At 36.3% G+C, this 16953-nt stretch overlaps 1 protein-coding gene across 5 annotated transcripts in view; it reads left to right on the plus strand.

The window, feature by feature from the left end:
* The window catches only part of AFF4 (ALF transcription elongation factor 4), a 93232-nt gene that overhangs the window by 18162 nt on the left and 58117 nt on the right, over positions 1–16953 (plus strand). For 3 of the 5 annotated variants that reach the window (XM_033405904.2, XM_033405901.2, XM_004279914.4), the window contains 3 exons: positions 11396–11487; positions 11959–12085; positions 14220–15014. In XM_033405904.2, the coding sequence (XP_033261795.1) occupies positions 11963–12085; positions 14220–15014 (918 nt within the window). In that variant the 5' untranslated portion in view covers positions 11396–11487; positions 11959–11962. Of the gene's footprint in view, positions 1–11395; positions 11488–11939; positions 12086–14219; positions 15015–16953 lie in introns of all 5 variants that reach the window. The other 2 variants (XM_033405902.2, XM_004279913.3) reach the window with 2 other exon arrangements.

A 16953-nucleotide genomic window follows, 5' to 3' on the forward strand; every position in this document is an offset into this window, starting at 1 on the left:
AGTGGGTGGATAAGACTTAGAATAACTGCAATGGGTAGCAGAGGCTGCCTATCAAAGCCAGCCCTTTCCTTCCTTTAGTACCTCAGTCCCATGTAGTCCATAGTATAATTCACTTTTAGTCTCTTCAGATACTAGGTAACTGAGAAGTAAAGATACAGATAGCACATTATCTGTAGTATAGACATTTAAAGTTATTTATTTAGATTGATTTTAGTTAGACCACAGAAATAAAGAATGGAAAACTCCAGAGAGGCTAAACAGATTCAGATCAAGGTGAAAGTCAAAAAGCCAGCCAGAGGGACTTCCCTCGTGGTCCAGTGGCTAAGACTCCATGCTCTCAATGCAGGGGGCCCGAGTTTGATCCGTGGTCAGGGAACTAGATCCCACATACCGCAACTGAACATCCCACGTGCTGCAACTAAGACCCAGGCGTAGCCAAACAAATAAATTAAAAAAAAAAAAAGAGCCAGTCAGAAACAAATCAAGAGACTTGGGGAGAGCATTGACAAACTTTGAAAACCACAGTGTGAAGTTTGCATCTTAGATTGAGGAGAGTTTAGGCATGGCCTTCCCCTAGTTTGGGAGTGGTCCTGAAAGAGGAGGCAGACGACTTGAAGGAGGTGGTCAGTAGAATTAGGATGCAGTTTAGCATAAGATTTAGTCCTAACCTTATATTCCTCAGCTAAGATATAGGGCAGGTTGAGAAAGCATAGTTATTACATAATCAAAAGACTATCACTTTAATAGAAAAATGGGCAAAAGATGTAAATAGGCAGTTCACAGGAGAAGAAATATGAATGGCTAAGTAGGACATGAAAAAGATGTGTGGTTTAACTATCGGAGAAATTGACTAGAAAGCAGTTGACTATGAGCTTTATAAGGTCAAAGACCATGAATCATTCTCCGTTTTATCTCTGGCTCCTAAGACAGTACCTAGACATAGTAGACAGGCTCATGTATTTGTTAAATGAATGAAATAAACAAATAACGTTGGAATAATTTTTTTTTTTTACTTCTCAGATTGGTGGCACAATTAAAAAAGACTCATAATGCCTGGGATTGAAAATAGCATGGTTAAAGGGCAGTTTCATACTCCATTGGGGCGCTGTCAGTTAACACATCTTTTCGAAAAGCAGTTTAGTGATATACGTTAAAATGGTATAGCATATATCCTTTGACTCAGCAATTTCACGTGGAGAAATTTATCTGAAACTGAAATAGTGTGCAGGTGCACACGTGCACACACACACACACGATCATTATAATGTTTATCATACTAAATTCTGGATACAACCTACCTATCAGGGGCTTTCTGGCTAAATGAATACTATGCAGTCAATCAAAGAATGAAAATTCATATGTATTGATATGGAACTATGTTCATTACTTATTAAATGAAATAAGAACTGTATGTGTAACAGTTTTCTACACGACTAATGTGTGACTCTTTGCAATATTAAAGGGAAGTTTCACTTCCCTGAAACTATTGGTGACTTCTACTTTCTACTTTACGTTAATCATATTAGAGTTTTTGAGCAAAGAGCGAGTATTACTTGTGTAATTGGAAAAACAGACCCATCAAGGTTTATCTCTTTTGAAAAAGGAAGCCTCTACACTGTTGGTGGGAATATAAATTGGTGTAGCCACTATGAAGAACAGTATGGAGGTTCCTTAAAAAAACTGAAAACAGAGTTACTATATGATCCAGCAATCCCACTCCTAGACATATATCTGGAGAAAATTATAATTCAAAAAAATACATACACCCCAGTGTTCATAGCAGCACTATTTACAGTAGCCAGGACATGAAAGCAACCTGAGTGTCCATCAACAGATGAATGGATAAAGATGATGTGGTATATATACACAATGAAATATTACTCAGCCATCAGAAAGAATGAAATAATGCCATTTGCAGCAACATGGATGGACCTAGAGATTATCATACTAAGTAAAGTAAGTCATCAGAGAAAGACAAATATGATATTGCTTATATGTGGAATCTAAAAAAATGATACAAATGAACTTATTTACAAAACAGAAATAGACTTGCAGACATAGAAACAAACTTATGGTTACCAGAGGGGAAGGATAAATTAGGAGTTTGGGTTTAAAATATACACACTACTATATATAAAATAGGTAACCAGCAAGGGCCCACTGTATAGCACAGGGAACTATACTCAGTATCTTGTAGTAACCCATAATGGAGAGGAATCTGAATATATACATATATATATGTGTATAACTGAATCCCTTTGCTGTATACCTGAAACTAATACAATGTTGTAAATAACTATATTTCAATAAAAATTGTTTTAGAAAGGTTTATCTCTGTTGGAAAATACAAAAGTGGAAGACTGTTCCTTATTAACATTTACAAGAACAGCCAAAATATTTATTAGGGACAAGAAAGAAGATTTACCTAAATAGAGAGACATCCTTCATATTATGTGTGAAAACTGGATATTCAGATTTCAGTTTTCTTGTGTTTAGCTTATGAGAATAGTAGTTGGCATATTTTGCTGTTAGTTGAGTTAGTTGTATCTCATTCTTTCTATATACTCAACACCTAACAATTCTACTTCTGAGTTTACCCTAAAGAAGTAATGAGGTCATCAGTCATATGGCATACATTGTGTTGCATCTAGTTTTCCTCACAAAACAGCATTTATGGAAATTCCTCCAAGGTAACTGGCAATGATCTACCTCATTTGTTTTAAAAAACAATGGTTTATTTAAGCATTTCTTTGTTCTTGGGCATTCAGTTATTTTAAATTGTTTTACTGCTAAAAACAGTGCTGCAGTAAACATCTTCATAGCATATGGCTGTGCTTTTAATTCTGTGGAATATAGTCCCACGAGTGAGGTTACTGGGCTGAAGGATTTGTCTTTTTTCTGGCTGAGTTTGAAATGTCTTCACCATTTTATAACTGTTATCTTAGAAAAGTACGTGGTTTTTAACTGTTGTTATTAAATAAAACATTTATTTAAAATTTTTATTTATTTATTTAAAATTTTATTTATTTATTTATTTAGGCTGGGCCGGGTCTTAGTTGTGGCATGCAGGATCATTTAGTTGCAGCATGCTGACTCTTAGTTGCGGCATTTATGTGGGATCTAGTTCCCCGACCAGGGATTGAACCCTGACCCCCTGCATTGGGAGCGAGGAGTCTTACCCACTGGACCACCAGGGAAGTCCCAAAACATTTTATTATTGAATTGGTTTTGTTAGCTATTAAAATCCCATATATCTTTGGGTTTATTTCTTCCCTCTGTTTTACTGATCAGTTTGTTCATTTCTGTGCACTACCATGCTATTTTGATAATGGTGATGGCTTATAGTAAGTTTTAATCTAGTGTGGCCAATTCTTCTTGTTCTCTCCCCAATGCTAAGCATTTAATAGATGCTTGTTGCATATTAAGTTAATAGTACACTTAATAATAAACATTAAATCTTGCTTTAGATAAATTTTGGATGCCCATTTACTTTAGGGAGCTGAGCTTGGCATGTGGATGTTGTCCCCTCCTAGCAGTGTAATAAATGTAATTTCTTTCTGAAATGTAATAAATTGTGACCCAGAGGAGTTGAGGAGAATTGGATATCGGTGTGAATTTGGAGACAGGAGTGCACCGTAGTCCTGAGAGAAATACTTTAAGCCCTAGAGAAGAGACAGTTTGATGGTAAATCCCAAGGCTGAAAAATGTTGGAAAGCACCCATAGTGCTCTAATATGTAAATTTTATCACCCTTATCCTTCCATCTTTTATTTTGAAAAATCTCACACCTATAAGAAAAGTATAATATACATCTGTGTACCCTTCACCTAGATTGTTAACATTTTTACTGCGAACATTTAATTGCTGCTGCTGCTACTCTTCCCTCTCCTCTTCCTGACTCTTTCCCTCCCTCACCCTCTTTCCCTCCTTCCTTTATCCATCTCTCTCTGTCTGTCTCTCTGTCTCTCCCACCCTCCACACACACACTATCTATATACATGCTATCTATACATAATAAATATATATTCCAGTGGTCATTGAACCATTTGCGAGTTGGCAAACATGATGACATTTAGCCTGTGTGTTGTGTATGTCCTAAGTAAGAATCAAAGATTTTCTCCTGCATAAACAAATACAGTTATCACATTGCTATGATTATCTGAAATACCATTCATATTAAAATTTTCCCAAGTTTTCCATTAATGACCTTCACAATCATTTTTTCCTCCTCAGATCCAGGGTCTGGGGTATGAAGGATCATGCATTGCATTTAGTTGTGTCCTCTTTCTTTCTTTCTTATTTATTTATTTATTTATGGCTGCGTTGGGTCTTCATTGCTGCACGCAGACTTTCTCTAGTTGTGGCGAGCGGGGTCTACTCTTCGTTGCAGTGTGTAGGCTTCTCATTGCGGTGGCTTCTCTTGTTGTGGAGTACGGGCTCTAGGTGCTCAGGCTTCAGTAGTTGTGGCATGTGGGCTCAGTAGTTGTGGCATGTGGGCTCAGTAGTTGTGGCTCATGGGCTTAGTTGCTCTGCGGCATGTGGGATCTTCCTGGACCAGGAATTGAACCCGTGTCCCTGCATTGGCAGGCGGATTCTTAACCACTGTGCCACCAGGGAAGTCCTGTTGTGTCATCTTGAATGTAGAATATAGACATAATCTCCAGTGCCTGCCCCTGTCTGTTTGTCTCTCCTTTTGTTCTCTGACATTGTTTGAAGAGTCCAGGCCAGTTCTGAAGAATGTTTCTCAGTTTAGGTTTGTCTGCTTACTTGTGATTAGATTCAGGTTAAATATTTTTAGCAGGTAGAATACTGAGGTGGTGATATGTCTTTAGTGCATCACATTAGAAGGCACATGATGTCAGTTTGCCCCATTATTGATATAAGTCTGATCACTTGATTATGGGTAGTGTTTACTTCTCTACTTCAAAGATTTTTTTCTTTATACTTGATATTCTGTGGGGGTGATACTGAATATTCCATTGCCTCCCAAATTTTTACCCAATGGTTTTAGCATCCATTGATGTTTTTTGCCTTAATTATTACTTTAGTGGCTGCAGAAAAGCGATTTTTTAATTCTTTCATTTCTCCTACATTTATTTTTAATTTGTATTTAAAGTAACTCCTTTATTTATTTATTTATTTTGCAGTATGTGGGCCTCTCACTGTTGTGGCCTCTCCCGTTGCGGAGCACAGGCTCCGGATGCGCAGGCTCAGCAGCCATGGCTCACGGGCCCAGCCGCTCCGCGGCAATGTGGGATCTTCCCGGACCGGGGCACGAACCCGCGTCCCCTACATCGGCAGGCGGACTCTCAACCACTGCGCCACCAGGGAAGCCCTTCCTACATTTATTAGTTGGCATTTTTCTATGAAGAAGTACATTTGCTCCCTGACTTATTTGTCTTTTAATTTTATTCTTTGCTATTATTCTGCGGATTCAGGGATTTTTCTTTTGTTTTTAAGTATAGTTGATTTACAATATTGTGTTAGTTTCAGGTGTACAGCATAGTGATTCTGGCTTTTTTGAGGATTATATTCCATTATAGATTTTTACAAGATATTGGGTATAGTTCTCAGGGATTCTTTTTTCATTCAATTTGTTATATTCTGTTGCTTGTTCATTGTGATGCTCATGTTTTAAAATTTGACCAGTGAGAGCCCCTTCAAGCTGGATCTTGTGTCCTTTTGATATGTCTCCATCTGTTTTTGAGCATTTTCTTACTGTTACAACAAGATACTTTAGGCTCACTTTTTACCTTCCTTGCTATAACTCTGGAATTCACTATTTCCCCAAGAAGTCGTATTCCATTTTAGCAGGGAATGATATTAGAAAACAAAATTTGGTTGCTGCGGGTGCTTCTTTCTACCAGATTGTCACTGCTTCTAGACTCTTTCAGTGGATGGAGCTAGAGACACCATATATGTGTGTGTGTATATATGTATATGTGTGTATATATACTTAGGTATAATTTATTTTATTTTTAATATAAGCATGAGTTCATAGTACTACCTCCTAATCCCCAAAGGTTCTTTTTCTCCTTATTCCACTCTATATTTGTATCTGTTTCCTCATAGTAAGGTCCCTGGTTCCCTAAAAGTTTCAGGATGTTTACATTTACTTATTTGTTCAGTCTTGTAGCAATAAAATTGCTACACCATTATCTTTACCAGCAACCAACCAACTAAAGTTGCAGATATTTCTTTGCATTTCTTTTTGTCCCTAGGATTTCATTTAAAACTGTTTTGAATTTTACTGAATTGGGAAGAAGTAGAAAATATGAACAGACGAATTACCAGTAATGAAGTTGTATCAATAATTTAAAAAGTCCCGGGCTTCCCTGGTGGCGCAGTGGTTGAGAGTCCGCCTGCCGATGCAGGGGACACGGGTTCGTGCCCCGGTCCGGGAGGATCCCACATGCCACGGAGCGGCTGGGCCTGTGAGCCATGGCCGCTGAGCCTGTGCGTCCGGAACCTGTGCTCCGCAACGGGAGAGGCCACAACAGTGAGAGGCCCGCGTACCGCAAAAAAAAAAAAATTAAAAAGTCCCAACGAACAAAAGTATAGGACCAGATGGCTTCACAGGAGGATCCTACCAAACATTTAGAGAAGAGTTAACACCTATCATTCTCAGACTGTTCAAAAAGATTGCAAAGGAAGGAGTATTTCCAAACTCATTCTTTGAGGCCAGCATTACCTTGATACAGACACGGACAACACAAAAAAAGAAAATTACAGACCAGTATCACTGATGAATGTAGATACAAAAATCTTCAACAAAATGTTAGCAAACTGAATTCAATAATACATTAAAAGAATAATACACCATGATCAAGTGGGATTTATGTCAGAGGTTCAAGGGGGTGGTTCCACATCTGAAAATCAGTGTTATACACATTAACAAATTGGAGAATAAAAATTAAATGATCATTTCAATAGATGCAGAAAAAGCCTCAGACAGAATTCAGTGTCCATTTATGATAAAAAGCTCTCCGCAAAGTGGGTTTAGAGGGAACATACCTCAACATAATAAAGGCTGTATATGATAAGCCTGTAGCTAACAACATAATGGTGAAAAGCTGAAACCATTTCCTCTAAGATCAGGAACAAGATAAGGATGTCTACTTTTGCCATTTTTATTCACCATAGTATTGGAAGTTCTAGCCACAGCAAACAGGTAAGAAAAAGAAATGAATCCAAATTGGAAAAGAAGAAGTAAAAACTGTCACTGTTTGCAGGTGACATGATACTATAAATAGAAAATTCTAAAGACATCACCGAAAAACTACTAGAGCTCATCAGTGAATTCAGTAAAGGTGCAGGATAAAAAATTATTATACAGAAATCTGTTGCATTTCTATACACTAACAATGAACTATGAAAATAATCCTATTTACAATTGCATCAAAAAGAATAAAATACCTAGGAGTAAACCTAACTAAGGAGGTAAAGGATCTGTATTTGGAAAACTATAAGACACTGATGAAAGAAATTGAAGATGATACAAATAGATGGAAAGAGATAAACATGTTCATGAATTAAAAGAATTAATGTTATTAAAATGACCATACCACCCAAGGCAATGTACAGATTCAATGCAATCTCTATCAAAATACACGTGGCACTTTTCACAGAACTAGAACAAATAATTTTAAAATTTGTATGGAAATAGAAAAGACCTTGAATGGCCAAAACAGTCTTGAGAAAGAACAAAGCTATACGCATCATGTCCCCCGATTTCAAACCATACCACAAATCTACAGCTATCAAAACAGTATGGTACTGGCACAAAAACAGACACATAGATCAGTGGAACAGAACAGAGAGCTCAGAAATGAACTCATACGTACATGAGCAATTAAACTATGACAAAGGAGACAAGAATATACAATGAGGGAAATATAGCCTCTTCAGTAAATGGTGTTGGGAAAACTGGACAGCTATATGCAAAAGAGTCAAACTGGACTACTCTCTAACACCATGTACAAAAATAAATTCAAAATGAATTAAAGACTTAAATGTAAGACCTGAAACCATAAAACTCCTAGAAGAAAACATAGTATGCTCTTTGACATTGGTCTCAGTGATATTTTTTGATATATTCCTTCAGGCAAGGGAAACAAAAGCAAAAATAAACAAATGGGACTGTGTCAAACTAGAAAGCTTTTGCACAGTGAAGGAAATGATCAACAAAATGAAAAGGCCGCCTACTGAGTGGGAGAAGATATTTCCAAATGCTCTGTCAGATAAGTGGTTAATATTCAAAATGTAAAAGAACTCATACAGCTCAACATAAAAAACACAAACAGCCCAATTGAAAAATGGCCAGAGGATCTGTAGACATTTTTCCAAGGAAAACATTATAGATGGCCAAGAGGCACAGGAGAGATACTCAGCATGGTTAATCATCAGGGAAATGCACATCAAAACCACAATGAGATGTCACCTCACACACAATAGCCTTTATCAAAAGAAAACAAATAAAAAGTGTTGGGGAGGATGTAGAGGAAAGAGAACACTTGTGCACTGTTGGTGGCAATGTAAATTGGTGCAGCCACTAAGGAAAACAAGATGGAGATTCCTCAAAAAATTAAAAATAGAACTGCCATATGATCCAGCAATTCCGCTTCTGGGTATTTACCTGAAGAAAACAAAAACACTTGAGATATGTGCACCCTTATGTTCATTGCAGCATTATTTACAATAGCCAAGATATGGAAGCAACTGAAGTTCCCATCAGTAGATGAATGGATAAAGAAGATGTGATCTATAAATATTTATAATGGAAAATTACTCAGCCATAACAAAGAATGAAATTGTGCAATTTGCAACAATATGGATGGACCTAGAAGGTATTATGTTAAGTGAAATAAATTAGAGAAAGACAAATACTGTATGATTTCACTTATATGTGGAATCTTAAAAAACAAACAAACAACAAAGCAGAAACAGAGTTTTAGATACAGAGAACAAACAGGTGGTTGCCAGAGGGAGGGGATTGGGGGGGAAGGAAAGAAACAGGTGAGGGAGATTAAGAGGTACAAACTCCAGCTGCAAAGTAAATGAGTCAAGGGTTTGAAATATACAGTGTGGAGAATATGGTCATAACTATGTAATATCTTTGTATGGTGACATATCTTAGCTAGATTCATTGTGGTGATCAGTTTCAAATGTTATAGAAATATCAAATCACTATGTTGTGTTACAGGAACTAACATAGTGTTGGAGGTCAATTATACTTCAAAAACAAACTCAGAAAAAGAGATCTGACTTGTGGTTACCAGAGATGGGGGGTGTTGGGGTCAGGGTCTGGGTAATCGGATGAAGGCAGTCAAAAGGTACACACTTCCAGTTATAAATAAGTACTAGGGAGGTACTGTACAACATGATTAATAAAATTAACAGTGCTGTATGTTTTATATGAAAGTTGAGAGTAAATCATTAGTTATCACAAGAAAAATAATTTTTTTCTATTTCTTTAATTCTGTATCTATATGAGATGATGGATGTTCACTCAACTTACTGTTATGATCACTTCATGATATATATCAAATCATTATACTGTACACCTTAAACTTGTACAGTGCTGTATATTAATTATACCTCAGTAAAACTGGAAGAAAAAATTTGTCATTAATATATCAACTTAAAATAAGTACCGGATGGGTACTTAAACAATGTACCTTAAGTAATTAAAAATTTTAGATGAAGAACCTCCTTTCTACTTGCTAATTTTCTTTTAAAAATTTTTTTATCTAGTAGTCACATATTGTTGTGATACAGCAATTTGTTCTTTTTTACTGAATCCTGTTTCAGTACAGTTGCAGATGTCCTGAGGAATATCGTTTTGCCTCTACAAACAGAGATATACTTCAAATTGAGTCATACTTAAATTTCATAATAATTTTAGGGCAGCTCAAGTGGAATTACTGGAATTACTGCTTTGGGGAAAACTTTATTTTAGGCAGAGATACTGATGTTGAAAGACACAGGAGAAAAGAATAGAACTGACATATTAGATATGAAAATAAGTCAAATCAGAAAAAAATTAGAGAATAAGAGCTACAACTAGAATATTAGTTTTTATAAGCTTATATAGTTCTATATAAGTTATTGTTCTATAAGCTTATAGTTCTATAAGCTTATAGAACTTAATATTAGTTCTTATAATCATTTAATTTCATTATGAGCTTCTTGGCAGCCTTGTTTAAAAGAGGAAGTATTCAGTGTGATGACTTATTGTTTAAGAAAAGGTTTTTTATTATTGAATTATAGGAGGAATTTTGTTGTGGGAATCATCCGTTTTTGAAGTAAATGTTCACGTTTTTCTTGCATGATTATTTTAGTGCTGTTGAATACATAAAATTAAATCATAGTTTAAATAAGGCATTTCTGTTGTTTTCTGATCTTTCAAGAATTAAATTTAGGGAAACATAAGGAAATCAGTCGTTAACATAGACCCTAACAGATACAGATAAGTTTGTATGTTGCAGCACCATAGCCCTAGAGGTCTATTTGAAACCTGACTGTTGGTGATATACAGTTATTAGTTGGTTCAAGTGTGCTGGAGGATAATAAATGTTCTTTGTTTTTATTTTTGAGTACCAAAGTGTAGATGTTTTATGGTATTTATTAAGGAAAGAATCACATACTTTTTGTGGTTCTGATGGGAGACCAAAGCAAGCACACACTATTTCCATAACCTCAAAATAGTTTATATTCTTTTATAAATTTATTAGAAAATTGTGCATGTAAGAAAGAACTTGAATACACATTTGGACACTTAGAACATTTTTTTAAACACTAAATTGCTTTATTTGCATGATATTAAACTGTGCAAATCAGGATGTTTTATCTTTGAATGTTTATTTGTACTTATAAAAGTCCTCAAGAATATATTGGTTTTGCTGTCCATTCTCATTTTATGATTATAGTTTCCCCCAGTCTTGATTGACTTTAATTTTCTGATTTGATTTGATTTATGAATCATAAGGCTGGAAATACTCCACAGTATAACCTGTTTTTTCCCTTTGGCCGCCAACAGGACTTTCAAAACAAAACAAAACATAACCAGGACAGATGATTAAATCTATCTCCTGGGAAGAGTGTGTTGACAACATTTTTCATTATCTATTTAACCAAAATTTCTGCTGCTATAAATAAACTATTTTCCTTGGTTTGTTCTTAGTGACAACAGTATGACAACATACTGTCATGATTATAGAACTGACACCCTCATTTACCCTTTCTCCCAAAAGACTTTTTCTTTTTCCATACAATTTCGACTACTGTTACTAACCCAAGTTAATTTTAGATTCTATTGCTGAAAGCCTCAGTTTTGCCATTTATTGAGGTGCTAATTGAAATATTAATGTATTTAGAGCAGAAATGTCGTTTTTTAGGGAATCTAGAGCAACAGCAAAGCTGAGGTCAAACTGCCATAAGGATGGACACCAAGGAAGCTGTGTTTGGGACAAAAAGAAATCAAGATAAGGTAGATGCAAAGTAGAGAAAAGCACTGGACCCTGGGGGGAGAGGGTGGTAGGTGGGAGTGGGTTGTATGCCTCTAATGGCAAAGAATAGCTAGATTTCTGAAGAGGAAACCACAGAAGGCTTATAGGAAATATTAAGAATTATGGGTTTAAGTACTACTTTCCCTTTGAATATAGAAGTTTTAGTTGACTTTTAGCTAGCAGAACATTTAAAAGTTCGTAAGGTTAAGTATTTCAGTGGGGTGGATCCTAATATTCTGGGCTAATGTTTCCTGTCTGGATAGCTGTGGAAGACACTGTTGGTTTAGTTGATAAAACCGTTGCCAAAACCCAACTTCAGTGCTAATGCCTGTTATTACTTGAAAGTTGAAAGGGAATCTCCGATTGAAGCGACAAAGTGAGACAAAATGAGTACAGAACATTTAATTTTTCCTTTTCTTCCTGTGATGTAAAGGTTGTGTTTCTCTTCATAGCAACATGAACCGTGAAGACCGGAATGTGCTGCGTATGAAAGAACGGGAAAGGCGGAATCAAGAAATTCAGCAGGGGGACGACGCCTTCCCACCTAGCTCTCCTCTCTTTGCTGAGCCATACAAAGTTGTAAGTTGTCTGTTGAATGTTTTTTCCCCTGTAACATAACATTTTTTGCTTTTAAAATTTTTAAACTTGAGTTTTTATATTAGAAAGAGTTATTATGTTACACCTTTTAACAGTTTTTCCTTTTCTCATAATAGAATATACTTTTTTGATGTAAACTTTTCATTGCAGTATAACATACTATAGAAAAGTACACAAAGTAAGTGTTACAAATGAAAGAATTTTCACCACATGAGCATCCTCACATAATTAGTACACAAATCAAGAACTACAGCATCACTAGTACCCTAACGTCATCCTCACAACCCCCCATCCCTACCCCCATTGCTACCCTATACTCTTGAAATATGGTCTGGAGTAGCTCAAACATTCATATCTGTATTACTGGCTCTACCACTAACCCTGAGCAGGCATTTCACCTTTCTGAGCCTTGAATTAAATTAAAAGTTTGTGAATCACTATGCATTGTCTGCTGTTTCCTTGGCTGTTTGGGTATAACATCAAAGACAAATATTTCATAGATTCTTTTGTTTCTCCCTATTTCTTGCCATTTGCTTACTTAGTTTACTAAGTTTCAGTGATTATTAGTAAGTTTGAATAAATGTGTCTTCAGCATCAATCTGATTCTTTTTCTGTTATTATATACTAAATTCTGATTTTCTATATGTTTAATGCTTAATTAACAATATCAAATTTAGATTAAAGCATGTTATCAAACGTTCAATAAATTGAACTAATTGCTTTTTTTTTTTTTTTTTTAACTATCATGGTACTTGATTTGGGATTACATAAAACACTGAATCTGATGACTGTTGTAGCTGTAGTGGCCACAAATGTCTCTCTAATGTTTGATTTGGCTTTGGATTTCATTGGAAGTATTATTATAATTTAAAGGCTTGTACTGTGTGTAATAGTTGTAATACTATGTATTGCAGCACTAGTGACCATTGTTGGCTTTATAGTATGAGATTGAGAGTGGGTTAGACTTTTTTCTGATGAAATATGAATGTAACGACATATCCTGGGTTTACCCTTATAACATTTGGTGTTTGTAGAAACCATTTGGGAGCTTTATAAAAACCATTTATTCAGAGCTTATAAGGATTGTCCAGTGAAGGCCAGTTATACTAACATCATTTATGAGTGTAACACAAAACTTTGGGATAAAAGACATTTTGAAAAAAAACAGGAGTTTGGTCCAGATTCTTTGAATCATACTACAATTTATTTTGTAATTACATTGTAATGAATTGGATTTGATTTCTGATCTTGATGTTGTCAATAAATTGCTGTAGATTTACCTCTCAGACTGATTTTCAAATAATCTAAAGTCATTACTGATTCCTGCCAACCTCAAAATAAATAGTGGTGGTTCAGGCTTTTCTGTTTGTTTCAAAGTCTTGATTTCCCTTTTAATGTAATCAGTCAACTTTTTTCTTTCATGCATATGAATACAAAAGAGTCCTAAAGCTTGTAGACATCTTAGACCTTACTATTCAAGAATAATTCTTGAAACTTAAAGTATGTATTATTGACTTCAAAAGTTGGAGCATTTGATGGTCAGAATTAATAGTCAAGATTTAAAACTTTATTACTGGATTTTCCATGCTTAATTTGTTGTTGATTTTTATTAACTTCTTGAGTCACAGTAACAGAAGGAATTCTAAAAAGTCATTTGCGTGTTTAACTAAGTTTTTATTTCTGCCTCTAACTATAACATTGAATTATAAGGAATATGATGTTTTCCTAGACTGCCAAAATGTGCGTATTGGCTAATCTGTGACTTGGAACTTAATTACATAAAGGCATAATTTTCCTGCTTTTCAAAAGATTTTACTACTGTTCCAATATATTTATTGGTGAATTTGGATTTTTAAAAAATCTCCTGTAGTCTATTGTGTATATTTCTCAGTGTCCTCTAGGATATTTGTGTTTCAACATGAAGGTTTTTCACTTTCAGTTCATTTTTTTATCATAAAAATATATACATTTGGAGTTTGTTTTGAGATTTTAACCTTAAGATATGAGATGAGACTTCCTTTTGAAAAGTTCCATTCCATTTGAAGTCTGTAAAGTTAGTTTAGAAGCATCTTTTATTTCTAGTTTTGCTAATTTTATTTTACAATTGTTTTTGTAGACTAGCAAAGAAGATAAGCTGTCAAGTCGTATTCAGAGTATGCTTGGAAACTACGATGAAATGAAGGATTTCATAGGAGACAGATCTATACCAAAGCTTGTTGCAATTCCCAAGCCTACAGTACCGCCGACAGCAGATGAAAAATCTAACCCAAATTTCTTTGAACAGAGACATGGGAGCTCTCATCAGAGTAGCAAATGGACTCCAGTAGGACCTGCACCCAGCACTTCTCAGTCTCAGAAACGGTCCTCAGGTTTACAGAGTGGACACAGTAGCCAGCGGGCCAGTGCAGGTGCCAGCAGTGGCGCTAATAGCAGTGGCCAGAGGCATGACCGTGACTCATACAGCAGTGGTGGGAGCAGTAGCCGGAAAAAAGGCCAGCATGGATCAGAACACTCCAAATCACGCTCTTCCAGCCCTGGAAAACCCCAGGCTGTTTCTTCATTAAGCTCCAGTCATTCCAGGTCTCATGGGAATGATCACCATAGCAAGGAACATCAACGTTCCAAATCACCTCGGGACCCTGATGCAAACTGGGATTCTCCTTCCCGAGTACCTTTTTCAAGTGGGCAGCACTCAAATCAGTCTTTCCCGCCTTCATTGATGTCAAAGTCCAGTTCAATGTTACAGAAACCCACTGCCTATGTGCGGCCTATGGATGGACAGGAATCCATGGAACCAAAACTGTCCTCTGAACACTACAGCAGCCAATCTCATGGCAACAGTATGACTGAACTAAAGCCCAGCAGCAAAGCTCATCTCACCAAGCTGAAAATACCTTCCCAACCATTGGATGTAAGTCACACATTTAGAGCTTTTTAACATTGTAACTATATGAAGCAATTCACCCTGAAATTATGTTTGAACTTGAACTGTCTCTTTGTCTTAATAGTAAGGAATGTAAAAGTTTAAGGAAAGACTTGTGATTGACTCCCAAGTGAATCTGTAGAGCTCTTAGCTGCCCCTCTTGAGCAGTAGAGAAAATGTCATTCATTGTTCTCAAATATTAAAATGACAAGTCAGTTACAGAATTAAAACATGGTCTATCAATACCTTAGATTTCCTCGTTTTGATTTTATGGAATAATACATCTTGTGTTCTTTTGTTTTTAAAAAAATTACTTCTCTTCTCATTGTGATGCTCATCAATGAGATGTGGGCATGGTTCGTTGCAGTGAATGTTGGAACTTTTTTGGGTACATGAAGATGGTAATGTTTTATGGTTTGGAGGCCATGATCCTTTTCTCTGGTTACACTTAAAGGTTTGAGGCAGCTGCTCCAGGCATAGTGGTGGTTTGAAATTTACAGTAGTTATAACTATGTACCAAAACATGCTATTCAGAATAACCAAAGAAGTGAGTATTCGTTGTGAAATAGCTGAAATTTTATCTTTTAATCTAGTTTTTGCAATAAAAAATATTTTAAGTAATATCAGTAGCTGAAAATCATAGCTTAAAACGGTGGGGGAAGGGATCAGGAATAGGTAACATGCTGTCTTAAGGACATTTAAAAATCTTTCTTGTGGCCTTGGGAAACTCATTGTTTGTAGCATTTGTCATATAATTACTCCTCTCAAGAGAACAGTAAAGTGGTAACTTGTTCTTTCTTCAAATAATATAACATGATCCTTAGAGTTAGACTTCACTGTAGCTCTCCAGTTCCTGTTTGTACTTCAGAATAAAATTAACTTTCGAGATTTAAGAAATACTATGTAAAATGTCCAGCATGTTCCAGACAACTAATCTTTCAATAATATTGGTTTTATTCTGTTTGTTATTTATGTGAAATGATGATCTCAGTACCATGGTATATTTTGTATATAAACCAGCTTTTAAATTTTTGACAAATTGTTCACCTGAAAAAAGTACATTTTAAAAATTATTTCTAATCCAAGTGTAAGAAAGATAAGATTTCTTTTTTGGCTGCGTTGGGTCTTTGTTGCTGTGAGGGCTACTCTTCGTTGCGGTGCACGGGCTTCTCATCGTGGTGGCTTCTCTTGTTTTGGAGCGTGGGCTCTAGGCGTGTAGCCTCAGTAGTTGTGGCACACGGGCTCTAGAGCGCAGGCCCAATAGTTGTGGCGCAGGGGCTTAGTTGCGCTGCGGTATGTGGGATCTTCCCGGACCAGGGCTCGAACCCATGTCCCCTGCATTGGCAGGCAGACTCTTAACCACTGCGCCACCAGGGAAGTCCTTAAATTTTTTTTTAAGGAATCTTATCTTGGGACTTTCCTGGTGGCGCAATGGTTAAGAATCCGTCTGCCAATGCAGGGGACACGGGTCGAGCCCTGGTCTTGGGAAGATCCCACATGACGCGGAGCAACTAAGCTCGTGCACCACAACTATTGAGCCTGCACTCTAGAGCCCGTATGCCACAACTACTGAGCCCACCTGCCCCAACTACTGAAGCCTGCGTGCCTCAAGCCCATGCTCTGCAACAAGAGAAGCCACAACAATGAGAAGCCTGCGCACCTCAGTGAAGAGCAGCCCCCACTCGCCGCAACTAGAGAAAGCCTGTGCGCAGCAACGAAGACCCAATGCAGCCAAAGATAAATTAATTAATTAAAAAATTTTTTAAAAATATAAAGTTCTTCCAGTCACGTACAGCTTGGTGATTAAAATTTTTTTAGTGCTTGAAAATTTGTATTTAAGGAAATTAGTCCAAAGATTCTAATTAGTGTTCTGACTTAGAGTAGTGCGATACTAAATATGCCTTTAATTTTAATCTCATTTCTAATA

Source organism: Orcinus orca, chromosome 3, assembly GCF_937001465.1.
Source record: "Orcinus orca chromosome 3, mOrcOrc1.1, whole genome shotgun sequence".
In the NCBI taxonomy this organism is placed as follows: Eukaryota; Metazoa; Chordata; class Mammalia; order Artiodactyla; family Delphinidae; genus Orcinus; species Orcinus orca.